General features: G+C 39.7%; 2 protein-coding genes across 5 annotated transcripts in view; both read right to left on the bottom strand.

Moving 5' to 3' along the window:
- Window positions 1-372: 372 nt before the first annotated feature.
- On the bottom strand, window positions 373-15,921 carry CHAF1B (chromatin assembly factor 1 subunit B). 3 transcript variants are annotated; one of them, XM_083735092.1, is made up of 14 exons: window positions 15,852-15,921; window positions 13,764-13,890; window positions 12,778-12,910; window positions 11,388-11,508; window positions 10,580-10,683; window positions 9,295-9,391; window positions 8,898-8,982; window positions 7,534-7,627; window positions 5,514-5,583; window positions 5,328-5,419; window positions 3,901-4,057; window positions 2,179-2,592; window positions 1,646-1,740; window positions 373-1,222 (listed from the first exon to the last, which is right to left on the bottom strand). In XM_083735092.1, the coding sequence occupies exons 2-14, from the start codon at window positions 13,887-13,889 to the stop codon at window positions 1,113-1,115; spliced, it is 1,698 nt and encodes a 565-aa protein (XP_083591218.1). In that variant the 5' UTR covers window position 13,890; window positions 15,852-15,921; the 3' UTR covers window positions 373-1,112. The 3 variants fall into 3 exon arrangements, with proteins under 3 accessions (XP_083591218.1, XP_083591216.1, XP_083591217.1); XM_083735090.1 differs by lacking the exon at window positions 15,852-15,921 and adding an exon at window positions 15,148-15,271; XM_083735091.1 differs by lacking the exon at window positions 15,852-15,921 and adding an exon at window positions 14,204-14,357.
- Window positions 15,922-18,395: 2,474 nt separating this feature from the next.
- Window positions 18,396-21,055, bottom strand: part of MORC3 (MORC family CW-type zinc finger 3) — a 29,277-nt gene continuing 26,617 nt past the window's right edge. For both annotated transcript variants that reach the window (XM_083735083.1, XM_083735084.1), the window contains exons 16-17: window positions 20,907-20,998; window positions 18,396-19,348 (exon numbers count right to left, since the gene is read on the bottom strand). In XM_083735083.1, the coding sequence (XP_083591209.1) occupies window positions 19,198-19,348; window positions 20,907-20,998 (243 nt within the window). In that variant the 3' untranslated portion in view covers window positions 18,396-19,197. The remainder of the gene's footprint in view (window positions 19,349-20,906; window positions 20,999-21,055) is intronic.

The raw sequence follows: 21,055 nt of genomic DNA on the forward strand, positions 1-21,055 counted from the left end.
GTACATGTAGCTTGAGTGAACCTTAGTGTTCATGTGAAACAGGACTCAGGCTGAAGCCATATACAGATCTACATGAAAACAAGTTGTTTTAAGCTTGCATGATTTCCTTTCACATAAACATGTACAGCATTTCACCACAGCAGTTTTAGAATTTGCTCAGTTTGCAAGAACAAAAATAGTCTATCACCCTTACTTTTAAAGTTAGTCTAACCATCTACTTCAGACTGCTGCAGACGCCGTTTGCATCTATTGCAAACATTTCCATTAAGATACTTAAATGAAACTAAATAAGTCCTGTCCCCCCATGTATGATTTCTCACTCTGACTAGGAATGAATGAAACCAAATTCCAGAGAAAACACGGACAGGAAAGTTAATATGAATGTTCAACTTTTTATTCCAATCACTGCATCATATTGCTATTCTTAGCAAGCATAAAAGCACTCCAAATGACAAAAACCTTTCACGTATTTTTATTATTGGAACCTCTTTCAAGTTTTTTTAAGGACTCTTAAGTAGAAAGGAAGTGTAACCATCTGTAATGTTTGCATGACATATTAAAACCCCATAAGACTTTTAAATTAACTTTGCCTGTGTTTTATGTAGAGAAAAGTAGCCGTTTTGTTTTCAAACCAGTTTATATAACTGCCCATTGAAGACTTGCCTTAAAACTCTGACACCTTGTCATCTGCACATAGCTTAAAAAGCTTGGATTTTCTAATTTTGCATTTAATTGGTACAGGAAGATAATGTAACATGAATGAAGGAATGGATGGATGAAGGCAGAATGCATTAGTTTCACAACATTCTGAGGGACTGCATGGAGCAAGTTAGTTTGTGAAGCAGACACCCTTTATTTCAAGCAGCCTTTGTCTGCCAGATACAGACTCCCAGGACAACTTAGTGCGTAAAGGACTACTGAAATAATACACATTTGCAACCAGGTGAGATTTCCACACCCGCAGGCTCTAAAGAGCCTACTGCACAGTCAACTTTTTGCTTAGAATGCTTGGCGTCCATTTCACATGATGTGGCTTTTGCAAGTATTCTTTGGACAACTCTTGCATTCTGCAGGCAAGGCATTCATTGAAGTTCAGCACATTAGTAGTGGCTTTACATTTTATTTTCATTTTCAGTTAATTCAGAGTTGGAAGTTTCATCAGATTTAAGACGCTTAGGAGGTGGTGGATTTTGCAAGGGGTCTTCAGGTGGTGATGGCCTCTCTGAAATAATTAAGAAAATCATTATTTTTAGGTTTCAGGTTTTCAGAATGTTAAAACTACTGGGACAAGACAGTGGGTAAGATTCAACATAGTGTATGTTTGGTGCCCACTTGTACTATGCTGCTTCTCCTTCCTATCCGGAGTGTTTGGGGGGCACTTGGTGCAGGTTTGGGGGGGGTGAAGCGGGGAGAAGAGAAACATGAAGTCCCATTGTGCACATGGATTTCTGCTGCGCAAGCAGGCAAACATTGCTCTTTCACAGTAATATCACACATTCCCCCCAATTTATGAAAATGGGAGGGGTACATTTACCGTGCCGCCCATGCCAACCCCCAGTGCAATCATGAATTGTGGAGGCAAATACAGTTAGAGCATCACTCATTTGACACTTTTTGAAAAGCTATCAGCAGTAAGATATTTTACCATGTTGAACCGTTTCCGTGGAAGCAGCTGTAGAGATGGGATCGGAAGGCGATGAGTCTTGAGTGTCTGCATTTAGAGGGATTAAGGCAACTCTCCTAAAAGCAATTAAATATTTAAAAACTGAGAATGCTTGACATCTTGACACTTTTACACACATGCAGTTTTCTCCAGACTCCCACTTTCCTAATGCTATGTCTCTGTCTTTCTCTGGCTCCTTCCAACCCTCCCTTCCCTTGACTCCATGGCTAGAACTCCATCCTGTTAGTCTACACTTAAATCTGCTTACCCATCTCTGCATTTCTTCCTTTGATGTTTCCCTGTGTCTGTTTAAGAGTGTAAGACTCCTGGGATAGGGACTTCTCATACCTGTCCTTTATAAAGCACCATGTACCTAGATGGTACTACAAGTATAATGAAGTCTGGGCAGAAGCTTCATTGAGGATCTGCAATGCTTCCAGGCACTACATCTGCCAGAATTTCCTTTGTAAGGCTGTTTCATACCTACCAGAAGAGGCTGGTTGCATTACGCTCACCTTGGTGTCTTGCTCCATGCTTGTAAAGTATTAAGGGTAACCCTCCTGGGTTGGTTTGCTTTTGAGCTTGATGGCTGCATAGGTTTCTTCTCTTCCAAAGAGGGCACTGGGGCTTTTCTAACAGCAATAGGTGTTGAGGGCAAGTCTTTGCTGTTTATCGGAGTCTTGCATTGCATAGCTGGGCTGCTTGGATCCATGGTCTTATTAGGAGGAGTGCCATCCACTGGTTTTGGAACTGGGGAGATAACACTGGAAGACTGGCCCTTTTTCGTTTTTTTCTCAGCTGTGCTGGGGGTTCCGGCACTTATAGCTGGCTTCTCTTTCAGTGGTATTCCAAGCTCATCTTCTTCAAAAGTCACAAAAGAACAATATCCATCCGTAGAAGAAATAGCAAGAAAGGATCCATCACTAGACCTGGTGTTTGTTTATGGAATTAAAAAGAAGTTTAAGTACCTCAGTTGCATTTCAGTAAATGTGAACATAAAGCATGTTTGGAGTGTAAATGACTTACATTTGACTTTGTGGAAATAACTTCTTCAGAGGCCCTGCTCTGGCTGCCCCCACCAACATGGAATGGGCAGCTAACAGAGCCTTTTGGGAAGTGGTACCCCTGTTATGGAACAGCTTTACAGTGGGTTTGCTCAGCACCCTCTTTGAGGCCTTTTCAGGGACAGATGAAGACTTTCAAATTGAGAACCACTGTCCTAAGTCTTATGGTCCACTCCTTAGTTTTGACACCTGCATTTTAATTGTTTTTTGTTTTCAGTTGTTTTATTTTTATCTTGAATATTTTGCATGGTATTTTAAATGCTGTATTTGTTTTATGAACTGCCTAGAGAACTTATGTTATGCATTAGCCATATAAATCTGGCATATAAAAGAAAAACAAATATGTGAATATAAATGGATTGTGTGAGCTGCAGCCAGAGTTCGCTGATCTCAGCCATAGCAATTTTGGTTATGGCAACGAGACATTTTGGAGCTTCGGGTAATCACAGAGGTTATTGTCGCCAAGGCCCATGCCATAAATGACAAATCCCCAAATGCTACAAGCAGTCTGAAGTCCTGGGTTTGTATGAAAGGAAACAATTACCTATACGGAAAGGAATCAATTTCCTGTTGTTAAAGTTTAGATGGGCCATGCTACTGCTGAACAAAGGAACGGTTTTTGGAACAGTGCTGAAAGTTATTTTAGTGACCAGGCCCAGAATGATGAGAAATAGAAGGCTTGCAGTAACATTTAAAATCAAGTTCACCATAGTTCCATAACGACATAACTTACTATACACAGGAAAGTTCAGATGTGTGAAAAAGTAATATTTTCTGTTTTACAGTAACATTCTGCCTTACTAAAGTTAAATCAATGCTCTGACAAGAATTCATATTTGTTGCTCCTCTGGAAGAAAAATATTTACAAGGTGCTTGGTGGTGCTGAGAATGGAAGCTAAGATTAAAGAATCTTTACTATGTGGTCTTGGTCAGTATATCAAAAATATTCAAGTCAGTTGTGACAAGCAATCACAAGGGTCCTACATACTCTGAAGGAAGGCAGAAGGCCAGGGACTGCAGGCCAGGAAGCACATATGCCATCAACTCCCAGTTGGCATTAATGGACTCTTCAGTCTTCATTTTTTGTGTGTTTTAGTTTTTAAATTGTATATTGCCTTGGGAGTCTTGGCAGAAAGGCATCATATAAATCCAATAAACAAACAAATTACCTACCACGAAATGTCACTAATAGTATGGTAATGTATATTAGATACATAACCAAAAGGAAAGGATTGCTCTGTGTCATAGAAGAGCACAGAATCTTCTGAAGCAACAGCAAAAACCATCCGGTAGGGTAGATTTATCAGACCAGACTTCTTGGAAGCTTCTTCTGAAATGTGAAGAGAGTTTCAAAATAAATACCATTTGCCATTTCAGACCTTCAGCCTTCCACCATATCCTCCCCTGCAATTCAGGATAATGAAAGACATGGGTAGGCAAACTAAGGCCCGGGGGCCGGATCCAGCCCAATCGCCTTCTAAATCCAGCCCGCAGACAGTCTGGGAATCAGTGTGTTTTTACATGAGTAGAATGTGTCCTTTTATTTAAAATGCATCTCTAGGTTATTTGTGGGGCATAGGAATTAGTTCATACTCCCTATATAGTCCAGCCCCCCACAAGGTCTGAGGGACAGTGGACTGGCTCCCTCCTGAAAAAGTTTGCTGACCCCCTGATGAAAGACATCAAGGACCTCTCTCTTGAATTCTACTGTAGAAATGGAAAATAAGAATGTTGCTTTTTAACAATGCGTTCCGCACATATGTAAGAATATGTACAACACATTCACAAATGACTGCTACACAGCACTGATAAAATACACATTTAAAGGATGCATGCAGTTAATGTTCCTTGCACTTTCAGAATGGAGTACATGGGTTGGGAGAAAAGCTCTGGCCCCTAGCTGCTCTTATGCATACTTTTGGAAAAGTAATTGTTCAACATTTTCCCTCTCATTTTATGACAGTTGCTAGAAGTGAATAACTTTTCTAACTCTTAAGGTTTTATTTGCAACCAAGGCACTGTTAAGAAAACATTATGTTGCAGTGATATGGACAAGGTGCAAAGGTTCTATCCTCGTGCAATTCAGTTTGAGGAACCTGAAGAAGAAGAGGAGGAGTTTGGATTTGATATCCCGCCTTTCACTCCCTTTAAGGAGTCTCAAAGCGGCTAACATTTTCCTTTCCCTTCCTCCCCCACAACAAACACTCTCTGAGGTGAGTGGGGCTGAGAGACTTCAAAGAAGCATGACTGGCCCAAGGTCACCCAGCAGCTGCATGTGGAGGAGCGGAGACGCGAACCCGGTTCCCCAGATTATGAGACTACCGCTCTTAACCACTACACCACCTGGTATCTTTTATTAGGGCATTCACCTGTTAACAAATACTAAAATGTTATTATCCTGTACAAAAATATTCTAACAGCATGTAAAAAAGAAATTGAATCCTTACAAGAATAAGCAAACAGCATTTGTGATGCAATGCAACCCCAAATAACCATTAGAAAGCTAAGATGTTGAACAGCATACAGCATACCCTTTAATACAGCCAGATTTAATATACTTCAAAATATCTACAATATATTCTCGAAAGGATTTACAATACCTTTGTTAAGTGAAGACCTGAGCTCAAAGTAGATTGGGCAGCAACGAACGGCTAAGGTTGCCTTTCCGGGACAAGGTAAATGAGCTATAGGCCTAATAAGAAGCAGTAGAGGATTTTTTTTTTAGGAAATGGCATTTGCCATATGAATTTAAAATATGAATGAATATACATCCAGTAAGACCTTACCTTTTCAGATTTTTTCTGGAAAAAACGTAAGTAGTGTTTGTTACATTTTCTCCTGATTCCACACAGCCTGCTGAGAAAGTTAAAGTAGTGCCATCATGTTAGTTTTGCACATAAGCCTTAAGGCTATTACTTAACTAAAAAATCCACAAACACTAACATAAACCAAACTTTAGGTTCTCTCCTATTGTTACTAAGCTTTCCAACAACTCACAGTGTGACTTCAACCTACAGGAATGCAGTTAGGGGCTGAGTATTAATACCAAATGTGTGTTGCATATCATCAACTTGTAATCAATTTGCATTTTTTCTTTGGCTGCAAACGTACATGGTCTCTCTCCCCAAGTTTCTAGGGAGTAAGTACAGTGTACATTTTGCACTATTCATCTTCTGCTTACAGCCCACATTTCTGATGCAAAATCAGTAACAGGACAGTACATACTTGCACACAGACTTGTATGCAAACAGTATTAAATATATGGGATATGTTAGTTAAATGTGGGTCACTAATGAGGCTGATTTCAGAGTGTTATTTGTATTGGCATCATAAAGGGGGTACCGACTAATTTTGGACATGGTACTCTCATCACAATACTGCAAAGTTAGGAATGCCTCAAGTCAAATGAAACTGTCATCTTATAGAGGGCAATCTTGCAAAAATATTTGAAAAATACAAGCAGCTTGTTTCGAAATGTTAGAAATGGTGCATAAGGTGGAAAAAGGAATGCAAACGATGAAAGCTGCAGTGAGACTTGCTTCTGAACAAATAGTCACTTTCATTTTATACTAGATTTCTGTAAACATTAAACTCAAGTGTTTCATAACAAAAGCATAATAAATACAAACACACCACTAGATTGTTATCTATAGCATCGTCCTATCAAAGATAACTGATATCAGCTTCATAACAGATACATAATAAAAAGCAGCTCAATATCAAAATAGCTCTATTATCTTTTCCTATTGGTAAGACACATCATTTAGGACAGGCACCCCCAAACTTGGCCCTCCAGCTGTTTTTGGACCACAACTCTCGTCATTTAGGATTTGGGAGGAAGAAATGGCAGAACGAGCCATTTGCTCAGTCTCAGGTTTTGAACTGACAAAAGTTCTCTCTTCAAAACAGCACCAAACACGCTTAGCATCAGGCTGCAAGTGCAGTAATGTACAGTGTAATTCTGTCTATGTCTACTTGGAAGTAAGTCCCATTAAGTTTAACTGGGCTTACTCCAAGGTAAGTGGGCATAGAATCACAGTGTTAATTTGGTGATCGACTCTGTGAGGGAATGAATGCAAGCAACGTGGATGCAGATATATTTTGCTAGAAAAGCTTTAATGAGAAACACTACTGAGATTTGATCTCCTTGGCTCACTTAAAATAAAAAAGACTAGCTTTTTGCACCAACAATTTAATTTAAAGATTTTTGGTTTTACATGTACAACGGAAATACCAAAAAAAAAAAAAAAAAAAAAACCCCAAAACCCAATGTCAAAAGGGTAATTATATTGGTTTTCCCAACATGATTCAAATGGGATAGGATTTCCAGTCTGGCAAGCGGTAAATGAAGACTTAAACAGTAGGGGAATGTGGCACTGGTACAAACATATGACAGATTGTAATATGGATACATGAAGAAAGAAGGGAAAACATGCAGCTGCACATACTGAATTGCTTTTCTTTTAGTTCATTCCTAGTGTTTTCAAGGCAGAAATATTTTATTGGGTTGAAAAGCCTGCCACCATTTTTGGTTTATTATTTTTATAGGGGGTATTTGATTTAAATCCATTTATTTCAATTGATCTATTCCAAGTGTGACTAATGCTAGCCATCATCTTTATTTATTATTATTATTATTTTATTTATACCGTGATGGAAATATTACAAAATTCCTGGAGGAGAGAGAAGGCATGTGTTTGGTAATAAATTCTAATACACACGAGTGGTTTTTCACCAAATGCTGAAAACACCACACGCCATTCTTTGCTGCAGGGCTGGATGAAGGAAACGAAATATCTCACTTACCAGGAACAAGGAGCAGAGAGCCGTCAGGGGTAAAAGTGAGCCTCCGAAAGAATGACTTCATGCTGTCATCATGAAACATTCGATAGCTTTTTACCTGAAAAATTAGACAACAATTAAACTTTGCGCCTCTGAAATTGAATTGCTTCCAAGGCGCGTTTCCCATTTTTCTCAATGGAATTTGCCGATAGCCCTTTGATCCTTGGTTTTTGGATGATTTGGAAGTCAAACAGTTTTCCAGAACAGATTATGTTCGAAAGCCAAGGTTCCACTGTACATCCATTCAGTTCTTACAGATGTATCCAACAGTCACACTGAACCACTTCACAGAGTTCAAGGGATTGTGATTCTAGAAATACTCCCATGTGCCTTGGAACTATAATGGTGAAATGAAGTCCAATTTATTTGCATAGCCATAGAAAACTAACTAGGCCTTACTTTTACGTAATCCTGGATTCATTTATTAGTAAGCGTTGCTTCACACATTACAGTTTTCCAACATGAGGCTATCCTTGTGTAGAAAGCGGTTTACCACAATGTGACAAGTGTTGGTGCAAAAGGCTTTTCATGGTACAAGTATAGTGGTACCTCGGGTTACATACACTTCGGGTTACAGACGCTTCAGGTTACAGACTCCGCTAACCCAGAAATAGTGCTTCAGGTTAAGAACTTTGCTTCAGGATGAGAACAGAAATCGTGCTCCGGCGGCACGGCAGCAGCAGGAGGCCCCATTAGCTAAAGTGGTGCTTCAGGTTAAGAACAGTTTCAGGTTAAGAACGGACCTCCGGAACAAATTAAGTACTTAACCCGAGGTACCACTGTATATTGATATTCTCTCTCTCTTTAGGTTTGAAGCAACCCTGAATGAAAGATGTACCATAGATTTTCTTTCATTAAAAAATACCTGTCCTGCACCTTCTTTTGAGTAATTCTTTGGGGTGGGGAGGAATGAGGGAGCAATAGTTGGATGGATCAGAATAAGAAAGGAAGTGCAACAGAAATAGTTCATATTTGTAGCATGCAAAGAGGAATAGGATCAATGTTTGCCTTCTCACTTCCTCTCCCTTTCCAGTTTGCAGGGGGGGAGAAGGTTGAAGAAAACAGAATGAAGCACAGACAGACAGAATTTACCGTGTTGCTCTGGTATTTGTATTTCCAGTGATAAGATAATGTTTATACCAATAACTTCTTTACAGGTTGTAAACCACTTTGAGGTTTTCTGCAATCAAGTGGCATATAAATTTTAGGAAGTAATAAAATAAAAATAAATAATTTCTTTAGACGAGTAACCAGAGAGAAGATTCCCTCAACCCACCAAGAATTATGTTTTGAAACATCAGTTGTTTAAAAAAACAAAAAATTCTGACCTCTCCTTCAGATCCTCTGCCCGACGGCATTTTGGTAACGTTAAATGCCACTCTCTTAGTCTGCGTATTATATACTCTCAAAACCCTGAAAAAAAGGAAAGCTGTTAATTACAAACAAAACACCCACCCTCTTTTATGTTCTGTATGATTATTATACATATATATATGTTAAAGGGTAGCAAGAAGAAGACACTATAGCACTGGTCTTATTCTGAACAATGGAAACAAGGCGATCCTACAGGACTAAGGGAAATAGGCATTTTAAAGCAACCAAATTCATTCCATTCAGGAAAGCTAGCATTTAAATAATGAACATTATTTAAACATTATAGGAAACAAAATATAAAAAGTAAAAGACATCAATGGAAATTTCTCTTCCCCAGCATTAATGACTTACCTATCACAACTAAGAGTTGCAATATACTGTCCTGCAGGGTCCCAGGCTACTCCTTGAACGTAACTTTTGTGTTCATTAAAAATAGAAACCTTTTGCCCTGGAAGTAATATTAACAGTGAATTGCTTTTTAAATGAGATGTCATATGATAACTAATGCAGAAATAATTTGGATCAATCATTCTCTTTGGTGTGGCTTGTATACAATGCTAAACCATTGTTTTACATGGATGAGCTTCCATGAGCCCAAATGAAGTAGAAACTCAAAATTATGGCTACCCAGTGGCGTAGCGTGGGGGGTGCAGGGGGGGCCGGCCGCACCGGGCACAACATCGGGGGGGGGGTGCTCGCACTCGCAGCTCTCTGCCCCTACCCGGCTCCACGGGTTAGGGGGCGCAAATTACTTGCCTTGCCCCGGGTGCTGACAACCCACGCTACGCCACTGTGGCTACCTCTAAAATATTGTTTGCTTGGAAAACTGACACGCACACAAATCAGAATAGACACTGATCTTATTTTAAAGGACTTTTAATAGGCCGTATTCCTTCCTCATAACAAGGCATTCACTACAAATCTGTTTGAACCCCACAGTTTTACAATAATAGCATTATTTTCTATCCAGTAGACAACTACCGTAGTCATTATTTATCAACATGCTTAATCTTTATTGTGCTTATCCTAAAAGCCAACCTTCAAGTAGACAACCCTAAAGTAATGTGAGACCATAGACCTGTTTAAGGCCACACAGAGAATACAATAGTGCTGGATTAGCTTAATAATGAATCAAACCATTCTTTTCATACCAAACAGGAATGTTAACAGCAGTTTGCCAAGATTTTCAGAGCATATTTCCCAGGTAAAGGTAAAGGGTCCAGTCGTGAATGACTCTGGGGTTGCAGCGCTCATCTCACTTTACTGGCCGAGGGAGCCGGCGTACAGCTTCTGGGTCATGTGGCCAGCATGACTAAGCTGCTTCTGGTGAACCAGAGCAGCGCATGGAAACGCCGTTTACCTTCCCGCCAGAGCGGTACCTATTTATCTACTTGCACTTTGATGTGCTTTTGAACTGCTAGGTTGGCAGGAGCAGGGACTGAGCAACGGAAGCTCACCCCGTTGCAGGGATCCGAACTGCCAACCTTCTGATCAGCAAGCCCTAGGCTCTGTAGTTTAGACCACAGCGCCACCCGCATCCCAGGTACAGCAGTCCTAAGGTCTAAAACTCTGGGAAAAACTCGAGAAGAATGGAAGAAAGGATAGGTTTACATAAAAACAAACTCATAGCAATTACCTTTACTGACATCCCACATTATAGCTGTGTTGTCAACTGATGCAGATGCCATGAAGTTTCCATCAGGGGTCCAGCAAATATCATACACATCTTCCAAATGACCTCTGGAATTAAGCACATACACAGAGGGCAACAAAGTTATGGGCAACATACGCTCACTTTTTATTTACCCCCATATTGCATGGAGGGTGACATAAAATGATGTATGTCCCATTTCCCATATTCTCCCAGCATTGCGCTTCGCAGCACCAAACTGTTCGGGAGGGTCCATCGACCCTCAGTGTGTGAGAGACAGAGACTACAGAGAGAGGAGCAGAAGGGCAAGCAAAAGTGAAGAAACAGACACAGAAACTGCTAATCTTAATACATCTCTATCATCTATCTATCTATCATCTATCTATCTATCTATCTATCTATCTATCTATCATCTATCTATCTATCTATCTATCTATCTATCTATTTATATCTATCTATCTATCTATCTATCTATCTATCTATCTATCTATCTATCATCTCTTTCATTCATTCATTTTCCATAAACTTACCAAACAGTTATGAATTATAAACACAGAAAAGAAAAACTATATAAGATACAAATATGCTGACTCCATGTATTTTTTTACTTTTGGGTTACTTCTTGGAATCTAGAAAGTCCTGAAGATAAACCACAAAGCTATAACTCCTAAAAATTAAAGGTTGCAGCTATAATAAACTATTTTTTTTAAAATGATGTGTGATATCGCCAGCAGCTGCTATTAAAACTGAATAGATCACTCAGTGAAACTTAACCAAAAGCAACAAATCTTACCTTAAAGTTTTAATTACTGTCCAGTTCTCCTTGTTTAGTTGGTTATCATCATCACCATCCTGAAATACTGTTGGCTCTTGCTCTTTGTTATCATTCAACTTCCACAACAAAATCGCAGCATCTGTGAAAATTAATCTCAATGAGAACGTTTTTCACAACTTCATTCTCCCCATCATTTTATCACGACAGTGCAGTATTATATAGTACACACTAGTAGCCGTGATTAGGCTGCAAACCTGGGAGTAAGCTCCAATGAACACAACAGGGGTTACTTCTGAGTAGATATGCTTGGATTTCACTGGACAATATACAAAACATTTGCTTTTGTGTTCATTAATTATCTAATTAATTATCAGGTCTTCACCCTACCTGTCCTCCCAAAGAAGCCTAAGGTGGCAAGCATCAAAGTGGTAGAACAAGGTTATTTAATTTTTAAAAATGTATTCAAAACATTTTAAAACATCTGAAAATGTACAAAAGCATAAGGACATTTTTACCCCAAGCAGCAGAGCTAAAAAAAAATTATAGCCAAATATTTTTGTGCTTCTGGACAAGGTGTTTGGTCTAAGATTGGGTAAACTGCCATTTCACACGAGTGAGTCAACTTATTATTGTTTTTGTTGTTTTTTTTCATTTCAGTGAAATAGTTTTGAGGATTTCAGTGTAATAATCACTGTGTTTCACCTGCTCAGTCTTCAAAACATTTTACATCATAGATGATTATATTTTTGGAAAAACTATGCACAACATTGTCAGAGAGGTTATAAATAATGTGGACAGCCTAAAATCTGATGAAAGTCATTTAAAAACTGAGCAAGATTTTTTTCGAGCTATACTGGAACAGATCAAAAACATGCAAGAATGTTTAAGAGGAGGTTGTGAATATTACTTTAGTTTATTGGTGCGTGTAGTGTTGTATTGTTGAACGAGGACCTGAGAGAGCAGGGTTCAAACCCCCTTGAGTCAGTCATCGTATCTTAGCCTGACCTACTTCACAGGGTGGTTGTGAGGATAAAATAGGGAGAGAACTATGAACACCAGCTTGAGCTCCTTGGAGGAAAGGTGAGATACAAATGTAATAAGACTTTTAAAAATTTCAACAATGTAAAGGATATAATTTGTATTACTGTAATATCCATTCTGTCTATATGATTCAGTACATTTGTTCTGTTAATGAAAACAGTATTTTTTTTCTTTTTCTTTTTAAAAAATGTCTAAGGTTCAGATATCCACTTATCCATCTAATTTTGTGATAAGAGGTTAACTAAGATACTATTGTATGTGGTCCTTTGTAACGGAATATATAGTATTAAATTAGATACATTATATTATTACAAATTACAAAATAATCCTTTAAATGGGAAGAGTTCAGCATTGATTTAATACATACCATCTCCACCAGATGCTAGAATCTCACCATTGGGAGCAAAACGCACAACATTCACAGCTTTGGTATGGCGAGCTAAATTGGACAAGAATTCCACAATTGCCTTCCCATCTGGTCCTTTTTCTACTTTCCATATCTAGTTATAAAATATTAAAGTCAGAGACAGTAAACAAGCATATCCCAAAACCTCATGAAATTTCATGTGCATGAATTTCACTGATTTTGGGAGACATACAAACTCATCATAAAAGAACATAAATGTCAAGATAACTAAAAAGATACTAACTTTTGACAACTCATTTTATAATACAAACAGTCCTCTTTCAAACCCAAACCTCATATATAATGTCCATTGACACATATATAGTGATCTCATATAATTTAGCTACAATTATTTTCATACCTGTAAAATTAAACACAACATACTACAAATAAGCTTTATAATATTTATTTTTTATTCATTCATTCATTCATTTTCCATACCACCCTTCATCCAAAGATCACAGGACAGTTTACAATATAAAAACACAAAAATACATACCATAATAACAAACAAAAACAATATTCTCTCTCTCCTCCCCCATTTCAAAGGCCATAGATTGTTTAATTAGCCAATTTAGTTACTCAAAAAGCTTTGTCGGACAGCACAATAAGGATGCAATGGAGGCCGCAAAGTGTGGCTTCCTTGCCGCCTTCATGGCTACTACTTAGGCTCATTGATGAGCCCTCACCATCTCCTCTCCCTCAATTAAAACAAACAACAACAAAACTCCCACACAAATTTAAAAAAAATTAAAACAGTTAAAACAATTGTAGCATTAGCCCTGTCTCTGCATTGTAGCCAGGAGATGTAGATCAAGATTTGTTTACAGAAATAAGGAGTTACTCTTGCTGTCTGCCCCCTACAAACATAAATGTTTCTCTCTTGTTACATTTGTACAAATATAGCAGATTTAGCAGTATCCCATAGATTAATGCTTGCGACTCACACGAACAGCAGTGTCCACTCCAGCAGAAGCCAATCTATTGATTTTTCCATCAGTGCCATGTTGAAAGTCTAAGCTGTACACTGGTTCTTTATTGTGCCATGCAATTTCACAAGTGAATACTTTCATCCTTTTTAAAGTAAACACAGACATTTTGACTTTCACAGCAATGAAACTCAAAAGTGATGCACTGTTCCATGTGATAATGAACTGAGCAGTTTTCACAGGCATCGGAATACAATTTTTCAGTAGTAATATATTATCTTATTTTATATTGTTTAATTCAGTTGTAAGTTATTGTAGCACGTTGCACAAGATGCATTTTTAAAAATACAGTGATTATAGACATGGATTGTCACTCCTGTTCTTTCCTTCCCATATGTATATATACTATTAAGGCAGTTGCTCTCCCCAGGGAGGCTCACCTGGTGCCTGTTACATACCTTTAGGTGCTGGGCAAAATCATTCCTCTTCGCCCAGGCCTTTGGCTAACTGAACAAACATTGGCCTTTTAAACTGGAAGTGGGGTGGGTGGCATTGTTTTTTCTTGTTCCTCTGCTTGTTATGTATCCCTATGTTTTTATATTGTAAACTGCCCTCTGATGCCCTTTGGTATAGAAATTTAAATAATAATAATAATAGCTGGAAAAGTAAAGAAAATATAGTGGGACAAAGAAAATAACTACTTCCCATGGAGCTTCACTGATGAGCAGCAAAACAAGGTATTTGTTTCCAAAGGCATAAAGTTTGTATGTGTTTGTTAAGGAGAGCACTCCTTACTGCTCATGGGTTAAGCATCCAAGCTCTTTCTGTGAGAGTGGAGATTAATAATAATAATAATAATGCCAACACTTTCCCGGTGATGTACTTCAAAGCACATCACAAACATCATCTGACCTCAATACATTGTAATCCTGGAAAGCAGGCAAGTGCATGTCTCATAGACAGTTGCTGCGGGCGGCAGGGCTCGTTGATGACCCGCAGCCTTGCTAGAACAGCCCTCACCTTCTCATGGCTGGGCTGATTTCAGCCCATTCTCTCCACACTAGCACTTCCTGGACCACATAACTCAATGGCATCCACCTCCCCCTGCAGTGTAGGCACCCTCCCCTGACCCATAACGCCAGGTGACGTTGCATCACCTGCGCAGACACCTTGACATGCACGCCCGTGTTTATGATATACCGCAGGGAAGGCGGGGAGCATCACTCAAGGGACCTGGAGGACCCTAGTTATCGCCCTACACGCCAAACGCCTTTGCTTCCGTAGAAACTCGCGGCGGGGGGAGGAAGGCAGAAGGAGAGAGGGGCCCCGCTGCCCGTTTCCGTACAGCTTCCACCCAAGAGTCTCCCCTCCCCCTCCTTCGCCTGGCTCTTTCCCCACGTACCTGCAAGAAGGACCGGGAGAGCCAGCCAGGAATGCGCGGGAAGAAAGATCGCCAGAAACTCAAACCCCGGTTCTCGGTTCCCGCGCTCGCGCCTGCGCAGTCGAGGCTCCCGAGGTTCTGGAAGGAGGAGCCGGGGGAAAAAAGGCGCCACCTCTGAGGAAAGCGCCGCCCCCGCTTCTCCCTTACTGCTCCTTTCCTTGCTTGCTCCCCGCCCGTTGTTTCTTGTTCCCTTTTGGCAGGGGCTTTGCAGGATTGCAAGAGGCGCTTTGCTCTCATTTAAAGTGCTCATTTAAATTTAAAGTCTAATTTAAGGTGTGCATGCACAGGAAAGCTCATACCAATAACAAACTTAGTTGGTCTCCAAGGTGCTGCTGGAAGGAATTTTTAAATTTTGTTTCTACTACGGCAGACCAACACGGCTACCTACCTGTAACTTAAAGTGCTGCTGTGATCGGCAAAAGGGTTCCTTTGAGCGACAGTCGCTCTCTAAAAAGATATGGTGAAACATAGGTCGCAAGGCGAGTTAACTATGCGCTGCGTCTCCATGTCAGCTTAAGACAACTAGAAGAGATCCTAAAAATCTTTACATCTTTCAAAGCTTAAGTCTGGCGAAAGTTGCAATGCTTTTAGACGGGGCAATTGGAATAATATCTATTATTTATTATTGATGTAACCCCCCAATATGTATTTTCCATAGTTTTTACCTCTTGTCTTCAGTTCGTTTTATTTTTATTGCTATGGCTAGTGCCTGAGGCAAATAAAGATTTTTCTGATTGTCTGGCAATGGGCGTGGTCAAGGGGAGAGGGAGTTGCAGATGCCCCCCCAATCAATAAAAATCAACAAGAATACATAGCTAAGGTTCTGCCCCCCATAACAAAAGGCCTGCCACCCCCCCAAAAAAAATCCTGGCTAAGCCCATGAGTCTGGCCACCAACATTTCAAGGATCTCACAATGCTTATCCCTACCTACTATTAGCCCAAGCACATATATCTGAATAGAATGCCATAGTTCAGACTTTGGTCACACAATAGGGAGTTTTATTGGGCTGCTCCACATCTCGAGTGCCACTTCCAGATGGCCTGTTCTTTGTGCGTGCATCCCAATTTGTTTGCAGGTAGATCGAGACATAAGCTATATACAGAAAACTTATTCTGATTTAATTACAAGTAGATGGAAGCTGTACGTTGGCTCCCTCAGCCAATAAAGCGAGATGAGCGCCGCAACCCCAAAGTCGGTCGCGACTGGACCTGATGGTCAGGGGTCCCTTTACCTTTAGATAAGTCAAAACTGATGTTATGCCACCTCTCACTGCATCTCCCTGTCACTATATTTCGTGCTAGGGGTGCCAACTTGAATAAAATATTGGGGGAGGGGAAGAAACCCCACCCCACATAACCAGCCACAAGATGACCCTCACACACACTATTTGAATGATAATGGACGAAGGAATTGAGGGGATGCTCATCAAATTTGCAGATGACAGCAAACTGGGAGGGTAGCTAATGCCACTGAAGACAGAATCAGGATTCAAAATGATGACAGATTGGAGAAATGGGCCGAAACCAACAAAATGAATTTCAGCAGGGACAAATGTAAGGTTCTGCACTTAGGAAGGAAGAACCAGCTGCACAAATATAAGATGGGGGACACCTGCCTTACTAGCAGCACATGTGAAAAGGATCCAGGTGTCTTAGTGGGCCACAAGCATGAGTGAACAGTGGATGCAGCAGCATAAAAAGCTAATACTATTCTAGGCTGCATCAACAGAAGTACAGTATAGTGTCCAGATCAAGGGAAGTTATAGTACCACACTGTTCTTCCTTGGTCAAACTGCACCTGGAGTACTGTGTCCAATTCTGGGTACCCCAATGTAAGAAGCATGCTAACAAGCTGGAATGTGTGCAGATGAGAGCAACCAAGATGATCATGGGTCTGGAAACCAAGCCTTGTGAGGAACGGTTGAAGGAGCTGCATATAATTAACCCGGAGGACACCAAGAGGTGGTTTGTGAGATGGGCGTGCATAGAGCACCACTGAGAAGATAGATTTGCAGTTCCAGAACTGAGCTAACAAGTCATTTGGTGCAAAAATCCACTTCTGATTCTCCCCTCCAAATATTTTTGTTTCCTTGACCAGCCTAATTGAGCTTTTTCATTAATATATGGAAAAGCTTGCTGATCAACTGTAAATCACCCAGAGATGTACCAGTAAATCTCATTCTATCATCTAGCAGCCCTGATGTAATGGATGGGGAGGCATAGGAAGTTAACTTGTAATGACAGCTCATTATTTCTCTCTGGTGGGGCAGTTTTCAACTTTTCAAGAACTGTAACCCTTCCCCACCCCAACTTAATAGAGTTTACAGTGAGAAAGATAAGAGACTTCTCCATCTGTCCAAAGCCCGCTGTTAGACTTGCCTCTATTGTAGTCTAAGCAATAGCCAACTCCCATTCCCCAAACTAAGATCACCCTCAACAATAGATCAGTTGGTAGAGCATGAGACTCCTAATCTCAGGGTTGTGGGTTTGAGCCCCATTTTTGGGCAGATTCCAGAATTGCAGGGGGTTTAAAATCAAAGGAACTGAGAGTCCTAAAAACCTCTCTTAGGAATCAAAGAAAAGGATATAATGCGTAAGTATAGTTTTCACACACACACTTTTAAATCAGATGCATATACCAGAAAGGAATTGGATGTGAATTTGTCATCAGTCCAAACACCCAGGTATCCACATGTAGTTCGGCTGGAAGGCTAAAATTAATGTGAATTGAACTGCTCCACATGCCTAAGAGAACAGGAGTTCCTCAGGACTAGCCCTACAAACTATAGACAGAATGCTGTTGAAATATCAATTGAGTTTCATCATAAGTTCTTGACAAGGTGCGAGGGTCTGCTATCCCATGAGGTGAAGCCACAAGTCCTGACAGTTAAATACAAATTACTGGATTGCACCTCAAGTTAACTTGCTGGATTATGGAGATAAGTATTTAGTTTGCTAAGCTGAGAAACAAGTACACAATTTTAAGTACTTATGTGGGAGTAAGGCCCAATGAATTTAGTAGGGCTTACCAATGAGTAGGCATGATTAGGACTGTGCTGTAAATGCTCATAATTAGAAAGAAACAAAAAAGGCAGTTTTTTTTAATAGGGAACCATTTGCCCAGATACAGAATTCTTCTTGTCAGTCAGAACACCATGATGTGCCCCCCCCCATTTAGTCCAAAATATACATCTTTTGATTAACTTCATGGAAATAAAAAAATTATTTACATTTATTCACTTTTCTTCAAAGTATTAATGTACAGTATAAATTTAAATAATATTCTCCATAGAGTCACATTTTTTTCAACCCAGACTGTACAATACATCAGAGAATAATGAAAAACAAATACATAATTAAAGAAAAAAGTATGTAAAAATTGCTCCTTAGAACTATGTGGCCATATTTTGAAAAACTGTTATCTTTTAATTAAACAAAACAATATAATTTGAAAGAATTTGTTTGCAATACCCTTAACTAGCATATACACTATAAGGTTGAAATATCAATAACCACTCATTGGAAAAATGTTGCTTTCAAGAAAATGAAAAAGGTACATAATATCTATAGTAATTTTTGACAACTTTATCAAAATTAAGAACGTGAGTTGATATTTGTTTTAGAAACATACTGTGACATAACATTTGTTTTACAATACTTTTAATCAGCTTATAATACATAATCATGTATCAAAGTTTAGAAATACTCACAGGCCTCTATAAAATACTAGTAATTTGGGGGGAAATGCTACTTGCCAGTAGCTTACCTTCTGGGGCTAATAGCTGTTGCAGGGGAAGGGTGATTTTTGTCACAAACCACAGTATGGAAGGAAAATGTCACCCCCACCCCCACCCCGGAAGCTGCAGTTCCAATAAAAAGCAGCCCCTTTGAGGCAGAGGCCTAAAAGGAAACCAGACCAGTTTTCATGTGTAGTATGGAACTAAAATGAACAGTCTTTACAGGCTGGAAACGTGACAATAAGGTATGTTGAGATTGCAGGGGGAACAAAATTAAGTAGTGCTTTCACGCAATTGCTCCAGAACTTGCCCTAGAATTTCATCAACTATGCCAATGTCAGGATTGATTTGCTGCACATTAAGTTCAGGCATTATTGTTCCTAGTAACTGTCCCACGTTAACTCGCAGGGATCGCAGCTTCACGCTAAGAAAGAGAAGATTGAGAACATCAGTTAAAATTACAGGTATGGTGAAGATAAGTTCAGCACTTTAAATCAGGGGTCAGCAAACTTTTTCAGCAGGGGGCCGGTCCATTGTCCCTCAAACCTTGGGGGGGGGGGCGGACTGTATTTTTTTTGGGGGGGGGAATGAACAAATTCCTATGCCCCACAAATAACCCAGAGATGCATTTTAAATAAAGGGACACATTCTACTCATGTAAAAACACGCTGATTCCTGGACCGTCCATGGGCTGGATTTAGAAGGCGACTGGGCCGGATCCGGCCTCCAGGCCTTAGTTTGCCTACCCATGCTTTAAATCATCATTTGCTTAACTGTTCATTCATTCCTTTCCCATTTCTATCACTATTTTATAGTCTGTTACAAATTTGACATACATTGTTTTAAAGAATACATTAAATGACACTTTAAACCAATTAAATTGAAATGTTACATAGAATAGAGATGTTATATTGTAGCTCACCTTGTCTATTAATTTTATTTATTTAACATAGAAAATGTCTGAAAATAAGTTTCACCAGAAATAGTAAACAGTATTTATGTAAAACTGTTTTTGGTATTGTATAGATCATTTTCCTACATACTTGCTACAGCTACAAACAACAATAAAAGGTTCATATGATTGCACCAGCAATCACATGCTACACTAGGACATTCATTCATTCAAAAGTAGGATTAATATCATGCTTCACCATCAAAACCTTTAAGTGGTTTATGTGGCATGTAGTATTTGGGTGCAATGAATTCGGTTGTTTAGATCAGTGGTTTGGATGGTGTAGCACGATACAGTGGTACCTTGTTTTGCAACCGTTTTGGATTACAACCATTTTGGATTACAACCACGTCAAACCCTGAAGTGTGTGTCCCTTTTTTTGGATTACAACCCATTTTGGGGGGATTACAACCCATTTGTTTTGGATGCCCCATTGGCGAAAGCGCGCCTTGGGTTACAACCTGTTTTGGTTTACAACTGGACCTCCAGAACGGATTATGGCTGTAAACCAAGGCATCACTGTATAAACAGCATTATGGAGATGCCTGAGTTTCCTTAGAACAGGGATAGCCAATGCACATCCCTGCCCCAAATGTTCTCATCATCTTTGACCACTGGCTATGGTGGCCATGGCTGATGGGAGTCCAACAACATCTGGATGGCACCACGAGGGCTAGTCCTGTCTAAGAAGATTGCCATCAGTTCCTCAAAGAGAAGAAAAGTAAAAGAGCTTCCTCACAATTATCTTATTCCTCAGCATTGCACAGCAACATGAGAATGTTGGGTGTGTTCTAGGTTGCAGTCTTCACTGACATGGCAAGGTGGGTGACGAGACCCAAAACCTGGTAAATGCCCTGCTTGAACTGAGTGTATGCTTCATGCTTAGGAATTCTCTGCAATATGGATTCTTGGTAGACATTCATGTGCAAAGGTTTCCTGAAGGTAGGTTTGAAAATAGATGAAAGTGTAAGTTTAGAGCCTTTCCATGCTTTTTCATGCACAAATCGGGCTTCTTAGTAGGAATATATACCTTTCTCCATTAGTTTTTAACTCTGCAAGTTCTGCTTTCAGCTGCTCACATTGAAAGCCCAGCTGAGTTTTTTCCATTTCCAGTAGTTCAATCTGAAAGTAAATCAAAGCTTTATATACCTGCATTTTTGAAAATGAAAAACAAAAGTG

This window comes from Podarcis gaigeae, assembly GCF_964106915.1.
Source record: "Podarcis gaigeae genome assembly, chromosome: 4".
Classification (NCBI taxonomy): domain Eukaryota; kingdom Metazoa; phylum Chordata; class Lepidosauria; order Squamata; family Lacertidae; genus Podarcis; species Podarcis gaigeae.

Bases quoted from the DNA above. Each gene is read 5' to 3' on its own strand.
- CHAF1B (XM_083735092.1), bottom strand. From the start codon at position 13,889: ATGAAAGTATTCACTTGTGAAATTGCATGGCACAATAAAGAACCAGTG. The intron at 5,584-7,533 runs GTAAGTGAGATA...TAACTTTCTCAG, and splicing joins CTCTCTGCTCCTTGTTCCTG to CAGGCTGTGTGGAATCAGGA. The intron at 1,223-1,645 runs GTAAAATATCTT...TAATTATTTCAG, and splicing joins CACGGAAACGGTTCAACATG to AGAGGCCATCACCACCTGAA.